This window comes from Hydractinia symbiolongicarpus, chromosome 9, assembly GCF_029227915.1.
Source record: "Hydractinia symbiolongicarpus strain clone_291-10 chromosome 9, HSymV2.1, whole genome shotgun sequence".
NCBI lineage: Eukaryota > Metazoa > Cnidaria > Hydrozoa > Anthoathecata > Hydractiniidae > Hydractinia > Hydractinia symbiolongicarpus.
Window position 1 is genome coordinate 2,607,361 of NC_079883.1, and position 20,306 is coordinate 2,627,666.

A 20,306-nucleotide genomic window follows, 5' to 3' on the forward strand; every position below is an offset into this window, starting at 1 on the left:
TCGCACAATGTGAAACTTTTGCTGTGAATGTGAATTTAACATTAGAGCCCTGCTTCAATAGAGAATTTTGCTGTTACATAAAATTACAATTTGCTTCTAATCCAAAAATAACTGTTCTAAAACTGTCGCGTAATTGAAATTGAAAAATGACAACTATGTTTTAAAAATACAATAATTTAGTCCATTTTACACCAGCCAATTATAGCGTCCCCTTTTCAAACACAGAGTAGAATGTTCAGCTAAAGGAATGTATCCTGAAATGATCATTAAAAATTACGGGTCACTATAACAATGAGTAATCAAAGAAATTAATGCTTTAAAAAATATGCCCTTGTTGAAAAAAAAGACAGCTTTCGAGGGATCCTTGTGCGAGGCGTTTGTTTATATCCCCAAAAAATGTTAGCATTTGAAATAAATTTCTGAAATAAAACAATTTTAATGTTTTTATAATAAGCATGGAAGTATAATTTTTAACAATATAATTCAAAACAATAATTATATAATTTAAAACACTAACTACATAAATTGCAACACTAATCTATTACTGGGTTGCCAGCCCATTTTTCATTGATTTTCACTGATTTTTCCTACATTTTCTTCAATTGCGTGTCAAACTGCTTATTACGAAAAAAAAAATTTTTTAAAAGCAAATCTCTAATTTGATAATTTCAAGGACAGTTGATAATTGAGTTTTCCACGAAAAAAATACCCTGACCTTCCAAGACCCCCCTCTGACTTTTATTCCAGATTCCTGACCGCCTTGTACAAGTTGTTTAATTCTTAACTATAATCCCACATATCCTAACCAAACCATAAAAAATAAATCTGATTGCTAAAACTAGTTGCAGTCGAAGCGAGAAAAGGACTGGTGATCTGGAGAATTGATCAATTCATCAAAAGAATATTGACGGCGTGTTTGTTGGTAAGATACTGAAATAAAACATCTTCTTTGCAATGTGCAGTACACATCCAACAGTTTAAATTTGGAGGGAATCGAAAATATGTTCGAATAAACAAAAGCTCATGTTTTATAAAACCTCCAAAGTGTGTTCGAAATATGGAGATGTTCGATTAGCTGCATTCGAATTTGGTAGATGCGTACCGTAACTGATCATTTTTTCTGAATTTTATTGTATGAAAACATGCCGATATAAGGTTTGGTCTTAAAAACAACAAATCACGAACTAGACTGGTGCCAACACACTACACACGCATACCTTTGAGGTGATAAGCACAACAAAAATTAAAAATCTTGAATTTGAACAGAACTGGTAAACATATAACTTTAAAGTGATTAGAACAACTTTATAGCTGTTGCAAGGTATCTTCCTCGATGTCAGTATCTTTTTTACCCATAAAAAAAGTACAAAATGAAAAAAAAAAGTTTAGCCAATCATATTGATACCATCCCAAAACATGCTGGACAATTTGAGTTCTTGCGACGTTTCGTACAACTTTGTTACCACATCCTTATTTGCGTGATAAAAAGATTTGTTTACGTAGGGCAAATTATGTTTCTCGCATAACTTCTTCAGTTCCTTTTGAGCATAGCGAAATTTACTTCTTGTGAGATGAGGAAAAAGATGGTGTTCAATTTGGAATTGAAGTCCGCCATGAAAGAAGTCCATGAAGGGATAACAATCTACATTCATTGTTGTCAATAGTTGTGAGCGAATGTAGCCATCTTTCTCAAAGCTACTCTGCGGAATACCATGATATGTTTCCATTGCAAAATGACTAATACATATTTGAACGTGAACCAGTCCAGCTACTGCATGAGACATAAACAAGAAGAAAACTGCATGGGACCATGAACTTGTAAACGACAACATATACCCATACCAAACCCAGAAGAAAGCCAATGATAGAAGTTCGATTTTCCTTTTTTCTGTCTTTGAGCCATACCCAATAATATTATAAATATAGCTTTGTGCATACAAATTGAATCGAGCTAATGCCATAATAACATAAAACATGTAATGCTGGATAGAGATAAACCAACGAGCTGCACTGTCAAATTTTAAAACACGTTTGTGGTAAGTTGAAAATACATTTTTAAAGAATTCTTTTGAGACGGCCAAAACGGGCAGATGTTGAATATCTGGATCATAATTAATAGAATTTGTGACGGTATGATGCGTGTTATGACTGTGTTTCCACCACTCAACGCTTATTCCTAAAAAAAAGTGGTCCTTTCTATACAACAACCTCTGGTGAAACCTTATTTAAATTTTAGTGAAACAAATAGATTGCTTCGTTTATTTTTCTTGCTTTTGTTATCAATGAACATTATGTGGGAGCACATACATGTAGGAGAATTGTCATTAACTTCAATTCATCCCTGCAAACATAGTAAAAGTAAAAAAAGAAGTATGCTCTACCAACAAAATCTTTTTATAAAAAAGTAACCTGAGAAATAGTCATGATGTCCCTAAAATTTAACTTTATTAAAATCAGTTGTTCCTTGGCTGCATTTTATAATATTGAAGAAAAGTGGTTAGGCTGTATACGTTTTAAGAACACGCAAATATTTAAATAAAGAAGGAAGTGGGCTATTTCAGAGTCAAGTGCTTTTTAAAGAAAACTTGTAAAGAATTGTTTAAACATATTGATATTACCTTGCAATAGATTTCCCACAAAAATTGCAATTTGGTCATCCAATTTTCGATTATGTGTAACAACATGGTGACCTAAGTCGTGTCCAATAAATGCAAGTTGCTGCCAAAATAAACCAAGACACACAGCACTTACAAAGCATGATATTATGCTAGATGAGCTGAGAAGGAGTGTGATGGATGCAATGAACAATGATAAGATTATTAAACCCTTTCGAAAATAAAACCAATCTAAAATGAAGATAAGCAATAGATTATGTTTGAATAAGGATCCAAATTGCATAAAAAAATGCTTTTTAGAAAGTTGAACGGATTATTATAAGCATATTCAAAATCGACTTATTATATGTTACATAATAAACAGAACACAAATTTTGCATCAGCAACTCGATTTTTCATTTTAACCTTAAAGTTGCAAAAGTTTATATATTTAAATGTTAGAGACTTGCACACCTTCTAATTTTGTATGTTTGGTATTATTTGTCACAAAAACCTTTTTTATTCTTTTAAAAAAATTGTTTTGTGGACTGCATCTTATATTATCCAGATTTAGGCTTAAGTTAGTAAACTCTCTAAATTTTTAGCTTGAGCATTTATGTGAACTTAGTGGTTGAGCCTAACCTCAGTGTCAGCTTTTTGCAACTTACTTGCTTATAAAAAATTGTTTATTTAGGCTGGACTCAAAAATATATATGTGTTTGTCGTCAAAACTTGGCTGTGCTAAACCAAGCAAAAATTAGTTCATTTACTATTTATACATAAAAAAAGGTTTTGTTTATTATATAACGGAAAATTTCACTTTTCAGCAATAGCAATCAGTTGCTTACAATTTGTCGAATAAGTCATCCCTCTATAATTTCCTGTTGGCGTAGTTTTAGATCTGCAGTTAGTACCAAATTTTTTTGACTGTTTATCATAATGGCTATGGCATGGGTTAGAAAATACTATATAACTATTTACATCCTTTTTGTTTAAAAACATATTATCTTGTTAGCTTGTGCCAAGTGATTTCAAGTGTAAATGAACACTTTTCATGTAGGAAATATCTTAACAGTCTAAATTACCACAAAGAATAAAGATTTCTTTTTCTAAGCTAATTTTAATTTTTAACACATTTCCATGGGCCATCACAATGTACTAATCATGTTAGTTTTGGGCCAAGAATATTTTGTGCATTTGTAACACAAAAATCAACCTGCATAGTGGACAAAATATTGGTATAAGACAACACTCCCTGTAACGAATAAATAAAAATGAATCAATGTATACTTACAATCTGGTTTAAATGCATTATTTTTCTTTAGTTTGTCATGTAACAGTTCAAAATCTTGTGCTAACGTTGATTGCTCTTTCCAATCCTCTTTTGAAACTTTGCCAACCAAAAATGATTTCAAGAGAACATGATTTGAATGCAAGTGAAATATTTTAAATTCATCACTGCAGTCTTTGCCAGCAAAGTTAAATAAAATTGAGGATCCACCAGGATGCTTTGGAACCCATTTAGTAATGTCATAAACTTTATTTTTAATAATAATCCAACAGTCCTCCTCAGTGTTATGCTTTGAAATCTCTTCAATGGAGAATGTCTTAAGATTTTCAACATCCATGCTTCTACCTAAACGTTATAGAACAGCTTAATAATTACAGATTAAACAACTATATATCCATAGGTATATATACATAATTTATATTTATACATTATTTAAAATATCTGCAAATTAGATATACAAAATAGTATTTGTATCTTGTTATAAGTGTAGCTGGTCCGCAGAAAGTGTAAATTAGCATCCTCGGTAGCCCTAAAAGGTTATTTCCAAATTGGAAATTACCTGAATTTCCCCAATACTATAGAGAAGGTAACTACTCCAAAATATGTTACTTAAACGCCTCATAAAGATTGTGAATGATTAGGATTCTACTTTGGATTCACAAAGTTGTACTGTGCTGTGTAACTGTTGCCTTTGTTTCTGCTACAGTGATGTACTATAGTTAGTGTAAAACTATCTGTTCTTCTACTTTTGAAGTAAATCCAATGGGTAAATTAGGGACTGTCTCCACCATCATTTCACATTTTATATGAATTGAAACAATCATGTAAGATTGTGTCATAATTTTTTAAAATTGTTTAGATTTTTTCAAGAAACAACGCAAAGCAATTTGAAACGAATACAAAAACAGGATTGTAGTAAGCAAAAACATAGCTGTTGTCCGTTTTTGAATTGTCAAAAAGGATAATTGTTACCAAGCAAAACGTCACCATTGGCCACACAAAATCTCAACATTTATGTCAACATCTATGCGCACACAATTTTTTCATCCATTTTGGGGATAAACGTGAGAAAGGAATGTCTAAAAACACTTTTGGATAATAAATGTATTACAATTTTTTATTTGCATTAGGAAAATAGTTTTAGAATTTGTTTTAATTGTATATATTCCATTCATTTTCCAATTGCTTTCACTTCTTATTGTTTTGGAGCTTAAAAAATAACATTAACTTACCATCGTTTTCCACTTTGTTAAATTTGTTTTACATTGACATTGAAACAGGCAGAAAAAATTTTTAGTTCTAATTTAATGGGGCTTTCCATACTCATATTATCATGCATAGCTAGTTAGTATGTTTGGACATTGTAAAACTTAATAAAAATGAAAGCGAACAAGAAAGATGGTGCAAAAAACAGAAAATTTTCTGTATTCTATGACAACACAATTGAGACATCAATCATAAATTCTCCGTCATTTTGCAATTGTCAATATTTCTTGGTCGGCAAATGTCATATGATTTGTAAACCAATCATGTGATACTTTTAAACCAATTACACATCCATTTTTTTTTAGGGTAGCCATATGATTTGAGGGAAAACACGCAGTTCACACAGTCACCTCTTCATAAATAGGGGCTGAATTTTACATTATTTGTTTTCTAACTTAAACTTGACATATTGTTAAGTTTTAGGTGAGTTTTTGCTAGTTTAACTAAATGCTTGTAGTACTTGTTTAATCGAAGCTTCTTCTGTGAAAGTTTGGCGTGACACCTTGTGTTTTCTTTCAACTCAAGATTAACCACGTTACATTCCCGACAGGAGAATGGTAACCACCTTCTCAATTCCAACAAAATCGGCAAAAAAAGCTAAGTACAGCTTTAATTATCCGTATACTTGCTTAATGAGTCTAGCTATATATGTATAGCTATGGTCTGTACCAAATCAATATAACACAAGTTTACCTTGTCTGATTATCTAGCTGTAGTATGCACCCACAAAACCTAGCCACATGTAACGAAAGTATTAGGAAAAAAGGTCGAGACACTTATTGCATCTTGTCTATTCACATGCTATGGCGGGACGGAGAAGAAATTATTACAAAAAAAACACATGCTAAAAACGATGCAGAATTATTAGTGACAACAAAGGGAATCCCCTTTTTTAAAACTGCAAATCTTGTATGGTTAATAGCATCTAGCTATTGCAAAAATACTAAAAGCACACTTATAATAGTCTTGTTATGAATATAACAACACTTTGCAAAAATGAATTAGATAAGGTAAAATAACTCAACTTAACAAACCTTCAAACACCCCTTTTACTTTCCTGCTTCAGTGGTAAGTCCTTTTTGCGGCAGGTGAAGAAATGTAATATTACCCAGACTACCTTACTCAGACGCATAATTTATGCTTGTTCGGTAAAATACAACTGTTCTTCTCGCTCCCAAGCTTTGTTGTCTGTGTTCGTTTGTTTTTTTTGTCGTTCCATATCCAAAGTCCGGAGTGCTGTTCTTGTCACGCCTATTAACCATCAATTAAATAGCATTACAAGTAGCTAACAAAGGAAAACTTATTTTTATTAAATGCATGCGTCACTTTTTTAAATTCAGTTCTTCATAAATTTTTTATTAAGAATAAGAGTGGACCCTTTTATGGCGAATCAAAGCCACGGCCAGCCTCTACCCCAGGGCATATCTAACCTTTTCTGACATTAGGAACGGCGATACAAACCGTCCAAATGTGAGGATTTGCTGTGATATACAACGAGTGTGTATCGCATTCGCGCTATCCGAATTTCCCATAAAGAGCAGTGTCATGTTGGAATTTTAGTAAAAGTTGCAATAACAGGTGCTTTCTTTTATTGCACGAAACAGATTTGTCCTAAATTTATTTGTGTTTTTATACTTTTTATGCGTCACAATTGTGTGACTTTTTTAAAAACTTGCTGCATGTGTATTTGTTGAAATTAATACAATCAGTATATTATATTGTATTACTAATATTTTCGCCACTCTTGTAAATTCAGCCCTTACTTTAGGGTTAAACGCTAATCCAACAGAATAACAATAACAGAGCAAATACCGGTAAATTGCGCAAAAAAAATCAGGATAAACAAACCACTGTACCACAAGTATATCGTACAGTGGAATCCGTGCACAGGGGTACTATTAGCGTATAATAGCGTATAAAAATGATCGCATTTATAGAGAATTTTTTTATAAATGTTTCGACCTCGTTTTCAGGAATTTTTGTCTCTTATCAACGCTGATATGCAAAAAAAGACAGCAGGTCCTGGGATCGAGGTTGGAAGGTACCTTGTCTTCTTTGAAGGATTCCACTGTGTTTATGTACACACTCAGTTATTTCACAATAAACACTTGAGGCTCAAATTTCAAAAAAATGTTTTGCAATCCATCATTCCATTGTTTGAAAAAATTACTCGATTATAGCATAAAGGTCACCATAAAAGGGAACAAAAAAGTGTTAATGTGTACATTGATACTTTTCTGACAAATAAGTCCTGACTGCAATTTTTTTTTTACATTCTTCTTTCCTTCTGTTTGAAATTGAAAGTCTCGGTTCATTTGGATACGAACGTGTCTTTGCAAACATAAAAAAACCCGCAAGAAATCCGTTCTGTACACGCCCTAAGGAAGGTCGCGTAGAATTATGCGACACGATTTGCTACTATTTCTATAACTCTGGTGAAAATTATGGTACATATTTTGCAAACCAGAATTTCACTCCAGAGTGACGAACAGATTATTCCACTACTTCCGCGTACCACCAACTTCGATTGCAGGGCTTTTTGTTTTTTTTAAGGGGTAACGGCTGTTCGTATTCGACTTTAGTGACTTACGCGAAAGTGGAGCTGATGGTGGTAAAAAAGTTTAAGATCACTGAGGACAGGAACAGCAACTTATATGATATTGGGTATCCAAATATATCTAAAAATGCAGAAAAGTTTCCTACATAGGAAACTTTTCTTTTTTATTTTTGTCGCACAATTTTCGACATTTAATACTATTGATCCTAAAAACATTCGGGTTTGGGATTTTAGGATACGTAAGTACTAAATCAGCGCAATTTCAAAAAAACGCGTTGCCGTATTCAAGAAATTCTTCTTGTTACCAACTTTCCGCACGATACCGCTAGTAATAGATCTTTGCGGGAGTCAACCTCAATCCCAGGACCTATTGTCTTTTTTGCACATCGGAATTATAAAGCGCAGCGCCGATGAGCGATAAAAAGCCCTAAGAACGAGGTTGTGCGGAGTAAGTTGGAAACCTTAAAAAGTTTATACATACCTTAATGAAGGATTTTTCTCCCGTTTATATACTTCTCAAATAGGACATTTTACACATACAAAAGACAGAACACTCCATTTATGAGTTGGTACAAAAAATACGCTAATCCATATATCTAACAGCTATACAAATGAACGCTGATAAGGCGCTACGTCTTATGGATCAAGCGAAGTAACAATATTTGGCAGCATAATAAATACGCAGAAAAACGACCTGATTTTTGAATTACACAGAAATATTTTGTCAAAATATTTGTTCAAGACTACACTTGTCAACTTTTGTAGATAGAAACTCAATAGCTTCTGTATTGTATGAAAAATTTGATACCAAAAAAACAACTGACCCAGTCGGTCTGCGCTTTAAAAAAAGATATTCTAATATTTTAATAGCAAATAAATTATATTAACTAAATCAGACGCAACCTAGTGTCCGTTGTGAAAAGATGAAGCCTGAGGCCGAAGTTATTCTAGAAATAGGTCATTTCGTGTAGTAAACTCTGTAATATAAAGTTTTTGATCGTAGCAATGAATAGGAATTGTCAAATTTTAGCAAGTATATTCCTTGTCCAGGATACATGTGAGAGCCTACTATGACCTCTGCATGCGAGTTTCTACGAAGCACTGGCAAAACTTCGTCCGTATTCGGTTTATCCATTACTTCAACATTGTTTTCGTTTTCGTTAACGACTATTTGTTCAACTCCGTTCGTTTTCACTTCGTCGGCGGTGTTTGTCTCGTCGTTGTCTGAATCGTTTACTTTCACGCTTATTGCTTGCGATTTGGAAGTTGACCATTCGAAATACACACCGAAACCGACATCGTAGGATTCCGTAGCGAATTCCCAAAATAAACACGAACCTGAAGAAAAAAAAAAGTGCAACACTTAACTAGTGTTTTAGTTTAGTTTTTTATTTATTTATTTTTATAAGTTTTTTAAATGACGACAATCTTCTACCGCCTGAACTTTGGCGACAAATTTTGATTTGTTGCGAAGTTAACGATAAAATTGGTTTCTATCAGCCGGTACGAACTAAGCTTAAGGTAAACTTCGAACTTTTAGCCACGTTTTAACAACGGTAGCACAATTCCTACTAACCATTTTCGTGAGTGGGCACTCGTATAGTGACTGTTTCTCCTCGCCCAACCACTAGTACAGAACTTGCATCTCTTTTTACGTGATTGATAAATTCTTGTAGTTTGGGACGAGTCCACAACGACGCTGGTGCGATAGTTCTTCCCGTAGTTGCACCGTTAATCTGCGGAGTAACTAATTTCGGAGCATCTGTTCTGCGATTCTAAATAGAAAGAAGAAAAGTGAGAGCTCTTGATACAATGTAAGTTAACAGTTTTCACAAAGACAAGTTCAGAATTGCAAGTTTAATATCGTTTAGAAGGAACTTCTAATAAATATTTTGCAAATGGTTTACCGTTAAAAAATGGTAAAAACTGAAGAAAGCAAAATATTATTTTTACCTCTTTTAGCTCCTGCTCGGCCATTGCTTGATGTCTTCTAAATAAGAAAAAAACACAATAAATTAAGTTTGAATAAATCAAACATGCTACAAGTAAATACAAATCAATCAATCAACCAACGCGACCGACCGACCGACCAATCAACTGATCAAACCAACCAAGTCCCCAAACCAACCAACCAACCAACCAACCAACCAACCAACCAACCAACTCAACCAACCAACTCAAGCAACCAATTACAAACTTACGCTTCTTCTTGCTCCTCCTTTAACTTCAATCTTTCAGTTTCCAACGACAGTCTAATCCGCTCTTCTTCCTCTCTTCTAATTTTTTCCTCTTCTTCTCTCCTCCTGCGTTCCTCTTCTTCTTTTCTTTTTCTCTCTTCTTCTAATTTTCGTTTTCTTTCGATCTCCGCTTCAATTTCGCGTTTTTTGTTAGCTACGAATTCTGTATAGTTGGGACAATTTTTTTCAAGCGTATTGCAAAATTTCTCTTTTGCAACATCTGGTGCCATATCGGCAAGAGCTCCCCATGCTTTTCTATGAAGTAACATCATAACTGAAGTAATAGGTGTTTATTAATTTTAAACAAAAAAATAAAAACATACGCACGGTTAAAAGTAGACACAAAAATTTTGATATGAAGGCTTGTTTTGCTTCAGATTTGATTTAACAAGGTGAAGTTTAACTCATTGGCCAATGAAGATTACTGAACTGCTAATATTTTTCTTGACATATATTCACACAATGTAAAACAACAGTCACCAAGCACACAAATGCATTTATCATTGGTATAGTCATTTTTACATTTTTTACATCTCGCCTGCGAGGATAGTATTGGGTTTCAACACCTAACTGACTAACTAACTATGTCCCAAATGGTCAATTGCAACGTTATCAACGACCTTTTTTACGCAAATTTTTTTTTAGAAAAACTGCCTTCAGGTGGATTCGAACCCACGACCTCCGGGTTTACGTTACGACGTATTATCTAACTGAGCCAATACACCCATTATTTTCGAGAAATGGTTGAAGGCTCTCGGAGGTATTGGACTTATAAATTTCGCGTGCAGGTGTCTAATAGATAAATATGAAAAGTCAGTAAGTATCCTAGTCATACATTATGTCCCTCACGTCAGGAACAGCTGTAAATCAATTTTTAGGTTTTGTGAAATGACTCCGTTAATAAATTAAAAATGTATTATTGCAGTGGTGTGCATTTGACATTGATATGTGAGAGTTTATACAGCCCCTGCATCTTGTTACATTTAAAAAAAAGAAAGAAAAGAAATCGTTTTACACTTGCACTTGTTCGTAATACATAACCCTTTCAAAAAGATCATTAATGTCTGTTAAGACTGATAGAACAAGATTGTTTTCTTCAATTAATAATAATTTCTTATAGAGTTGAACATCCTTTTCTTTTACATTCTTTCAAAATAATTCTTTTTTTTTTACATTTTCAAAAGCTATTGTCGTCGCGTTCGACAAAGAAACTGCCATCTGAATGGCAACAAAAGCACATTAAAAGGTAGCGTTCTTGATCATTTTTTTTTCATAATAATACATAATCTACTATTCATGACTGTTTGAACACTTATAAATTCTTGAATAACAATGAAAATTACTATTAGTTTTAGAATGACCATATTAGTAGTTTATTCATTTACCTGGAAAAGGTCAGAAATAAAAATTGTTGCAAACTTTCTTAACATATAGTTTTTTAGAATCTTAAATGTATATACATATTAAATACATATGATGGTGTCTGGAAGAATTAGGTGGCAAAAACTACTTGACCTTATGCCATCAGTCTGTAGACCATCTTAAAAACCTGATAGAAATTTCTTATATATGCTAAGGTTAAAAACAATAATAACATATCAATTGATCATTGACAAATACAGATTAATTTTAAAACCAACCTTCTATCATTGCCAATCACATCAAAGTAACCTATTTCCGACACTTTGGAATCGTCATATTTTCCACACGAAATCTGTTTCCAAAGTGCAACTAGCTGAACTTTGTCATGGTATGTTAGTGGTAGGAAGTCTTTCTCTAAATTAAAAAATAATGATGCCAAGATTAAAATTTCAGAAAATTTTCCAAATCATTGTTTATTCATAAAAGTGTGTATATTTTTGTTCAACATATATGCAGAGGAACAAAATATGACATAAAAAAGCATTGACTATTCTTTTTAGATCAGGTGTCCAGTTGGAACCGATGTATCTTACTAAGTTTAAGATAAGATTTACTAACAGGACTTTTATCTGATTTTTCCAAATTATTATCTAAAACTATTTTGCTTTTAGATACCAAATGAATACTATCATAAGATTTCAGCTCTTGGGTCATCAAGTCACAACTGCTAATGATCAAATTATTATTGGCAAAACGATGAAAAAAAGGAATTTGAATGGCTGATTTTGAGTCATTAATGTACATAAGAAAAAGTATAGGGTTAAGGACAGATCCTTGTGGGACACCATATGATCTCTCAGCAATGACGTCTGATGTGCAGTTGTTACTAAAGTCTTCTATCTACAAAATCACAATTCTGACCAGGACAATCAGAACAAATGTTCAAAATTTCAATTTCACAAAACAATATTTTTAATCATTTCTCCTTTTACACACAATACCTTCTTCATATCATTTTCTTTATGTAAACTTTCCTGTTTGTCTAACTATCTCATGGTAATTGAGCATAGACATCACCTCTTAGGAACTGGGAAGTTTAGGGTAAATCTTAATTGGGAAATAACCCAACATATCTATAGTGGTGACTTGACTGACAGTCGGACAAGATATGTTAAAACGTCTTTAAAATTGCATAAAAACTGCTGAAAGCTAATAATAGGAAAATTATACAAAGATAATAGTCAGATAATACTACCTAATACACAAACATGCAACCTTCAGGTCCAGATTTTTTTAAATCACAAATAAAACTGCCAGATATCAACAAGGTGACCAGTCCTAGTCTGGCATTCTTCAAAACACTAAGAACAAGTGAAATCACTAAAATTTCATTTTCAGATTTTTTTTATAAAAAATACTTTACTTTATAGAAATTACTTTACGCGTGATTCATATTATTTGACTAAGGAAAGATATTCAACATTTAATATGATGCTGTGAGATAACCAACTGAAAATACTTCTTTAATGCAGTTGGATATTTGATGCTACCAGTGACTCTTATGACACCAAAATTGTAGAGAACCGCATGACAGAAATGCTGAAAGCTGATCTTACAAAAGACTATACCTCCATGATCTTGACATCAAAATGGTAGGCGATATCATTGCAATTCTTTGCCATTTAAACAACATGCACTCACAACTGCCACTATGGATACATCATCCCACACATCATTACAGGCCCTTTCGTAAGAATTTAGGCAGGCGTGCGGTAGATCACACGCCTCAAAAATTCTGCGCATGCGATCAAAAAAAATTTTTTACAAAAACATTTCCTTTACCCCTGTACACCGCACAGGGGCTGCTGTTTTGGCGTAAGGAACATACAAAGTGCAAGTTCTAACAATGTATGGCAAGGAATACGAAGAAGTCGTAAGCAGACTCGTTAATTAAACTTTGTTATTACTTGTGGGGCAAACAGATATTTAAATTAAATTAAATTAAATTACGGAAAGTCGAACGGCCGCTAATAATATTTAATAAACCTTCGATGAATCATAAAAATTATTATCTAAAAGAATATTTCGTTATTAAAGAAGTTTTTTTTCTTATTAATGATATTATCTTTTAGTTATTTTAACTTAAATAATGCTGAAATTTCTTTTAAATTCTTCAAAAGGCGACCTTACAAAGATTAAAATACTGTTGCATTTTTTTATAAAACCATTAAAATAAAACTCGCAAAGCCTTAATATAGCCTGGTAGCTGGTAAATGGTAGCAATTAAATTGTGCGATCTATTGTGAGTTCAGTAAAAGAATGATTGTTTATTTTTAGAGTTCAGTAAAAGAATGATCGTTTATTTTTAAGGTTTATTTAATAAATGTTCTTGTTATAAATACAATAATTTTTAATTACAGCAACATTTTGCGCGTGCCATGAATCGCACGCCTAAACAAATCTGCACATGTGTGGGGGCGTGCGCGTGCGATCACACGCCTCTCATGAAATGGCCTGTCATTAACATTAAAAACAGATTCCACATGACCCAGTTGCTATCAAACTCTACAATCTATGTGATGTTGTTTAAAACAGCATCAGTAACACACACCCAGAACATTTGTCTCCTATAGCACATTGTGTAATTACAGAACTTGCATTATATGTTTTATATATATTTAGACTAAATGTTATAACACGGTATAATGAGCATAACAAGGTTAGAAAGGATTCAGAACGAGCAAAACACTTGCTAGTCAATACAGGTCACTTAGCACCCCTAAACACTAAAATACCGAAAAATTTAGAAGCGTCAATAATTGCATTGAAAAAACCCGTATTAAATGACCAACTAGATTAAAAAAAGCTTCTTTTATTTAAAAATGGCGTGACGTGATCAGTTAATTTATTTTGTTTGATCTCTTAGGACCATTATCCTTTTATTTTGTATATACTGATTAAATAATTGTAACATAGTAACATTTTATATGCACTGACAATGGTTTTATACCGAAAAGCTTTTGCTCATTTTAACTTGTTTGTTTTTACTTTTTTAACCCATCGATAATTAAGTAGAAAACCAATTTTAATTCTTTTTCTTTAATGTTACATACTATATTCTATGATAAGAAAATTATACATATTATACAAATTTACATATAAATTATGCCCTGAAAGATAGAAAATATAGGTAAGGTAACAGAGAAATATGTCTTATTTCAACGGTGATGAACAATTCATGAACACATTTCTAAAAAAGTTACGATCAGAAAATTAAGAATAAGGAGACATTAAGGAGAAGAGCTAAAATTTCAAATTTTTTTAAGTATATTTAAGTATTTTTTAGATTTTTTTTTCTAAAGGCTGAAATACACGGTCAGTTTAAAATGATCATTTTCAAATGACTGGTGTTTTTCGTCATTTTAAAATGATGGAACACCTGAATACACGAGTCATTTTAAAATGATAGAATTTGTAAATAAAAGTTCTTTACACTATGGACTCTGAAGAGGAATGTGCTGCAGCAGTTGTTATAATTGCCATTCTTTCAAAAAGAAAAAAACGCAGAAGAAATAGATCTACTTGGGTGAAGCCATGGCTCGGTAGAAGAACAGAACTTGGGGTATATAATACTCTTTTACGAGAATTGCGTGTGGAAGAAGTGTTCAAATATGCACTTATAAAATTCTCAGTTGATTCCGTTTTCTGCGCTTTAGTTCCCATCTTGAAAATTATTCTTGTAATATATTAAATTTGTACTCGAAAAAAATTGAAAATGTTTACTATCTTCTATACTCCTTCTGTTTATACAGAATAACTGAAATATACTCAAAAAACTCAATGGCGTCATAGTAAAACAATTCCGTCTAGCAATTTCTATGCAGAAGTTCATCATTTTCATCATCATCATCATCATCATCATCATCATCATCATCATCATCATTCTCGGCTTAACGTCCGTTTTCCATGCTAGCATGGGTTGGACGGGGTATATTAATGACCCTCTTCCAATCTGATCTAGACTGTGTTAGATCTAAACTCAACTTCCTCTCTATCAATTCTGTCCTTATAACCTCCTGCCAAGTCTTTCTCGGTCTGCCTCTGGGCTTTGCCCCAGGAACTATCAAGTCTCTACACTTTCTTACCCAATTATCCTCCTCCATTCTTTCCAAGTGCCCCAGCCAATTCAATCTTTTTATCTGGATAACATCTTTAATTCTACAGAGACTTAGCCTGCTTCTTAGCTCATCTGAACTCTTTCTGTCTCTCAGACTGGCATTACACATCCACCTAACCATTTAGGTTAATTTTAAAATGATAAACTTCAAACATGTTTAAATGATCATTTTAAAATGATCATTTAAAATGACTGGTGTTTTTCGTCATTTTTTGTGAAATACACGGTCAGTTTAAAATGATCATTTTAAACTGACCGTGTATTTCAGCCTTAAGGTTATTTTAGGAATTTAAGGAGTAGTGGTCACCCTGTATTTGGTCTTTGCGCCTTTTGTTATTAACTTGCTATTATGTACAGTCAACAATCACTATACACTTAGTTTTGATATGCCACAAATTCAATTTGGAATATATATTTTATGAATTTGTTGATGTTAATGTGTTGCTGCTGTGTGTAGGCAACACATGGAGGAAACATTGCAATGACCTTCGAGGTGCATAACTTAAATGAGTTGCATCCTTAGTGTTATTCTGTTAATAGTGATTTAGTAAGTTTGTGTATGTATATTTTTTCATTAATTTTTAGTTCTATGTGTATTGTGTGTGTTTCTTCTACTATGCATTTTGAAAGTTATCTGTATGTGTTTTAAGTTGTATTTTTATTCTACTCAGTCCTTTTTTATAAGTTTTTGTCTGTATTCCAAGTTCTTGTTCTCATAACTGTCTACATTTTTTTTGCCATATATTTTCATTTATAGTCAAGGAACTGATAGTAAAAAAAACAGGATAGCATTGCATTTCTTGGGACTTTTCAAAAACACATTAATTCGTTTTAAATATGTTAATTATAAAATATTTTTCTTACTGGAGTGTTTAATTTTACTTGCTTCAAAAGTTAAAAAATAAAACACATTTTTCCTTGACCAAAACACAATGATTATAAGCGCCTTATTTTTTAACTTTGTTCTATATTTACACTTCTTTTTAAAATCATTGTGGTTATAACAAGCAGTTGTTAGGGGGTTGAGCTCTTACAAATATCATTTGGAATGATAAATTTAAATTAAAACATGGAAAATCTTAGAAATGAAAAAAAGAAATAGTGTTTTTTTTTAAAAAAAATTGTTTAATATTGCAACTCAATATATTATGAAATACCCCCGATTTTTATTTGAGCTCTGCGAGGAAGTGTATGTAAACAACATTTGTGCGAGAAAATTAAAATTTGTCAGAGAAATTGAAATGGAAAGCAAATCAGGTAGATTTTCGCTTTCATTTATTAAAAAAGACACACGGAAAGCAGTAAACTGTATTATTCATAATAGTTTATATGATAAAGAAAATCGTTTAAGTGGTTTTACTGAGAATGCGTTGGCAAAAGTAAAACATGCGAGGTTCGTACTTATTGTAAGCGTTGAGGTGGAAAGAGCCACCCTTACGCAGAACGTAACCCTTAAAATACAATTCAAATTCTTTTTATAGGGAAGTCAGGAAAGACGAGAATGTAAAACATTTATTGAAAAGTCACAGCATTCTTCAATACAAATTTCATCAAAAATGCTACAATTTATACACCCATAAACACACACTTCACAAATTCGAAAGAGGAGATGATATTTCAGAAGTTAACACTGGCGCAGAAATGCAACAATCACGTGTATCTGGACGTAAAAGAAATCTGTCAGGTGGAGAGATTTTTACAGCCTAGTAAACACACTAAACACAAAACTTCATTGTAAAAATGTGCTCTGTTTGTCAGTGTTCAATGCCCACCTTATCCTTCATGAAGACTTTTTTGATAATTATGTCTTGTCCACACTAAGCGAATGCATATAAACTTTTGTTAACTGTTATTTATTACCGCCCTTTGTAACACATGTAAAGTTATTGCTAATGAAGAGTGTTGCATATGCTTTAAACGAAAAATACATCAAAAAGTGGCTAGGAGAAACCACAGCTTTGTCTTGCTAAAGATGCAGCTAATAAGCTTAAAGATAATGCTTTGCACAAAAATGACATTCCAAGATTAGTTGCGCATGTTATTGGGATAGAGTGGGAGAATATAGTGGAGATGGGATTGGGATACTATAAAAGTTGTTATTGCGACTGCACAAAAGCAATGCACAAGGTTACAGCAACCAAACTACAAACCACTACCTGTGTTACATGCGTTTACTGGTAACGACTACACCTGCGCTTTTCATGGTATCGAAAAAGTGAAAGCTTTCAATATATTAAAGTCCTCGGAAGAATTCACCCACACGTTTTCTTCTTTTGGAAACTCGTTTGTTTTTTATGTGTCGTTATTTTAAAGCCTTGAAAGGTTCGTTTGTATACAGTTTGAAAGCTGAGAATTCAAACGATGCTCAAAAATATCAAATATTTTGTTTTAAACAAAAATGTCTGGAGCCACAAAACTACCGCCGACCAAAGATGCGTTACTTTGCCATTGCAAACGTGTTTCATATGCAACTGCTATTATTAAAAGAGCGCTGTACGGTTTTCCAAAAGTTCAAGCTGCAGACATGCATGGGTGGAAGTTACAGGGGTGAAATATAAATATTCAATGGATGCTCCGAAATCCAACTCCTGACGAAGTCCTGGAACTCATTTCTTGCAGCTGCAACAAGTCATCATGTACCACACAAAGGGTGCGTATGCCAGTCGCATGAGTGGGTTGGGTCCCATGGGTTGCATTGCACAGATATTTGTAGTTGCTGCTCATGTGATAATACAACAAAATCTGACGACGAAACTGTGGACGATTCTGGCGACTCAGATTCGGTCTCTTTCTCTGATACAGAGAATGAATATAATAACGAGGATGCTATTGATGATGTAGAGTCAGAATAATCGATTTGTTTACAACAGATTGTTTACGCTTGTTGATTATATTGATTATTTTGTTATCTGTGATACAAGCATTAAGAAAAAAGAGAAAAACATTGAATATTATTTCTGTATATCCTTTTTTATCCTTTCAGGCGCTGTACAATTCGATGGCTCACTCGCTCCCCAACTTTACCGCCCTCTAGACGCCTTGATCATTTTGACACCTAAAAACCTTCTTCCAATGTGAATTTCCACAAAAAATAGCAGTTTTGGATTTCAACATTTTCAGAACTTTCTAATGACTTGGGAGAAAATGCGCAAAAAACATCTTCTAGCAATCCGCCATCTTGATTACGTTACGGGGCTCAAGTGATTTCAAAAGTTTCAGTAAAGCTCCTTTAAATCTTCGGTCGATAAGGAACCTATTAAACATTGCTTGAAAAAGTCCCTCTAATTTCCAGGACGTTTTGACCATCCACTCCCTGACTATTATTTAATGTCTAGCTAAATGTGTGGTTGTTTTTGCTTCTTGTTAGCATGTCTCATATGGTTTTTTTGCTTAAAATTAAAGAGACATAAAAAACGTAAACTGCAAAAATTTATTTTCACCAAATTAATGATAGTAAAACCTTTAAATCAGTGAAGTATATTTTCACAAAAATCTCTTAGAAGACTTTAACTGTGAATATTAATTCAAAAATTTTTAAGGGGATTTTTAGTACCATAAGTTTTTCTTACGTGAAGACAAGATTTTCTTATTACTCCAGAATGAAAGTGTAGCCTAGTTAACTTAGCTTTCTTCTTCGAGTTGATAAAATGAGTTTCTCTCAAACTGAAGCTTAGACGAGAACGAATTACTCAGCGGAAACCCCGAGTTTAAATTGAACAATGTGACTAATCGCTTCAGAGGACATTTTAATTTATTTGTGAGTTGTTTACCAAACTTGGCCAAATCTTACTTAGGTAAAAACTTTGTAGAACACTGTTTATTAGGGTGAGTAAAACCACTCGCTGGAATATTCGGGATGAAAAGGGCTTTCCTCGATAATAATCACGTGAGCAGAGAGCAATAGAATTAGCCAATCAAAAAACGCGGCCAGATTTTGGGCACAGAAAAATCGTTTGAGACCCAGCGTAATTTTTCCCACCTTAACTACTCCGATTTCCTGGTGGTAAGAAAAATTACGCTGGGTCTCCTGGCTACCCAAAGTGAAACAATATATAACTAGCAATACAGTTACAGTGGGTAATTTAACTTTATGGCGCCATAGATTAGTGGTTATAGCTCTCGTACTCTGTGCGGGAGACCGGGGTTCGATTCATCCTCTTGACGGCGATTCAACATGGGCGAGTGAATGTTACCATAGCCCCGGGTTAACCCAAGCCATGTGAGGGAAATTGGGAAGATGGCACACTGTGTGGGCCGTTGGATGTTCCTGGGAGTTGTCTAGTAGAGCGCGGGCCCTAATTGGGTCTGCGTCGCTCAAAATGAGCATTAAATACTCTAGGACTCTCCATCTAAGCCATGGCCCCTCCTGGAAATAATAGACAGGGTATATCCCTCGATATTTGTGAGGCTAGCCATGTAAAATATGCACATCTATCTATCTATCTATCTATCTATCTATCCTTGGTCAAAACTTATTTTTATTTAGTTTTAAGTCTGCTCACCTTTTCTGTAATACTGCAATGAGATTTTGTATAAGTCATTTAAATTAAAGCCAAGTTTAAATATTTCTTCGTTCTTTCTAGTAACTGAACTTTCGTTTAATGAAGAAGCGTCTAAATTTATGCTTAGATTTCCATTGGAGTTAAAGGTCTCTTCTGGTGTATTTTCATCCTTTCCACCTCCCACCACTTCGGCCGCCATGTTTGCGAAGTAACTTTCGATAAGCTGTTTTCACATTAGTGTGCCGACGCATTCGCAGCAAAATCACTCATCGTGTGCATTTCTACGTTATCACGTGATAATTTTTACACCATGATCATGC

General features: G+C 33.4%; 2 protein-coding genes across 3 annotated transcripts; both read right to left on the reverse strand.

Annotated features, from left to right (window-relative positions):
* Positions 1 to 1,304: 1,304 nt before the first annotated feature.
* Positions 1,305 to 6,344, reverse strand: LOC130657637 (uncharacterized). 2 transcript variants are annotated; one of them, XM_057460641.1, is made up of 4 exons: positions 6,186 to 6,344; positions 3,889 to 4,230; positions 2,619 to 2,846; positions 1,305 to 2,176 (listed from the first exon to the last, which is right to left on the reverse strand). In XM_057460641.1, exons 2-4 carry the CDS (start codon positions 4,220 to 4,222, stop codon positions 1,386 to 1,388), a joined length of 1,353 nt encoding a protein of 450 aa, XP_057316624.1. In that variant the 5' UTR covers positions 4,223 to 4,230; positions 6,186 to 6,344; the 3' UTR covers positions 1,305 to 1,385. The 2 variants fall into 2 exon arrangements, with proteins under 2 accessions (XP_057316624.1, XP_057316625.1); XM_057460642.1 differs by lacking the exon at positions 6,186 to 6,344 and adding an exon at positions 5,845 to 6,065.
* A 1,842-nt stretch (positions 6,345 to 8,186) lies between these two features.
* On the reverse strand, positions 8,187 to 20,293 carry LOC130657638 (Golgi resident protein GCP60-like). The gene is made up of 6 exons (XM_057460643.1): positions 19,987 to 20,293; positions 11,586 to 11,721; positions 9,910 to 10,200; positions 9,662 to 9,698; positions 9,285 to 9,483; positions 8,187 to 9,046 (listed from the first exon to the last, which is right to left on the reverse strand). Exons 1-6 carry the CDS (start codon positions 20,183 to 20,185, stop codon positions 8,667 to 8,669), a joined length of 1,242 nt encoding a protein of 413 aa, XP_057316626.1. The 5' UTR covers positions 20,186 to 20,293; the 3' UTR covers positions 8,187 to 8,666.
* Positions 20,294 to 20,306: the final 13 nt, after the last annotated feature.

Excerpts from the sequence above, each read along its gene's own strand:
- LOC130657637 (XM_057460641.1), bottom strand. The coding sequence starts at position 4,222 with ATGGATGTTGAAAATCTTAAGACATTCTCCATTGAAGAGATTTCAAAG. Across the intron at positions 2,847-3,888 it reads TAATGCATTTAAACCAGATT|ATTGGTTTTATTTTCGAAAG; the intron begins GTAAGTATACAT and ends TCTTCATTTTAG. Across the intron at positions 2,177-2,618 it reads TGTGGGAAATCTATTGCAAG|GAATAAGCGTTGAGTGGTGG; the intron begins GTAATATCAATA and ends ACTTTTTTTTAG.
- LOC130657638 (XM_057460643.1), bottom strand. The coding sequence starts at position 20,185 with ATGGCGGCCGAAGTGGTGGGAGGTGGAAAGGATGAAAATACACCAGAA. Across the intron at positions 10,201-11,585 it reads GTGATTGGCAATGATAGAAG|AAAAGCATGGGGAGCTCTTG; the intron begins GTTGGTTTTAAA and ends GTTACTTCATAG. Across the intron at positions 9,699-9,909 it reads AAGGAGGAGCAAGAAGAAGC|AAGACATCAAGCAATGGCCG; the intron begins GTAAGTTTGTAA and ends TTTCTTATTTAG.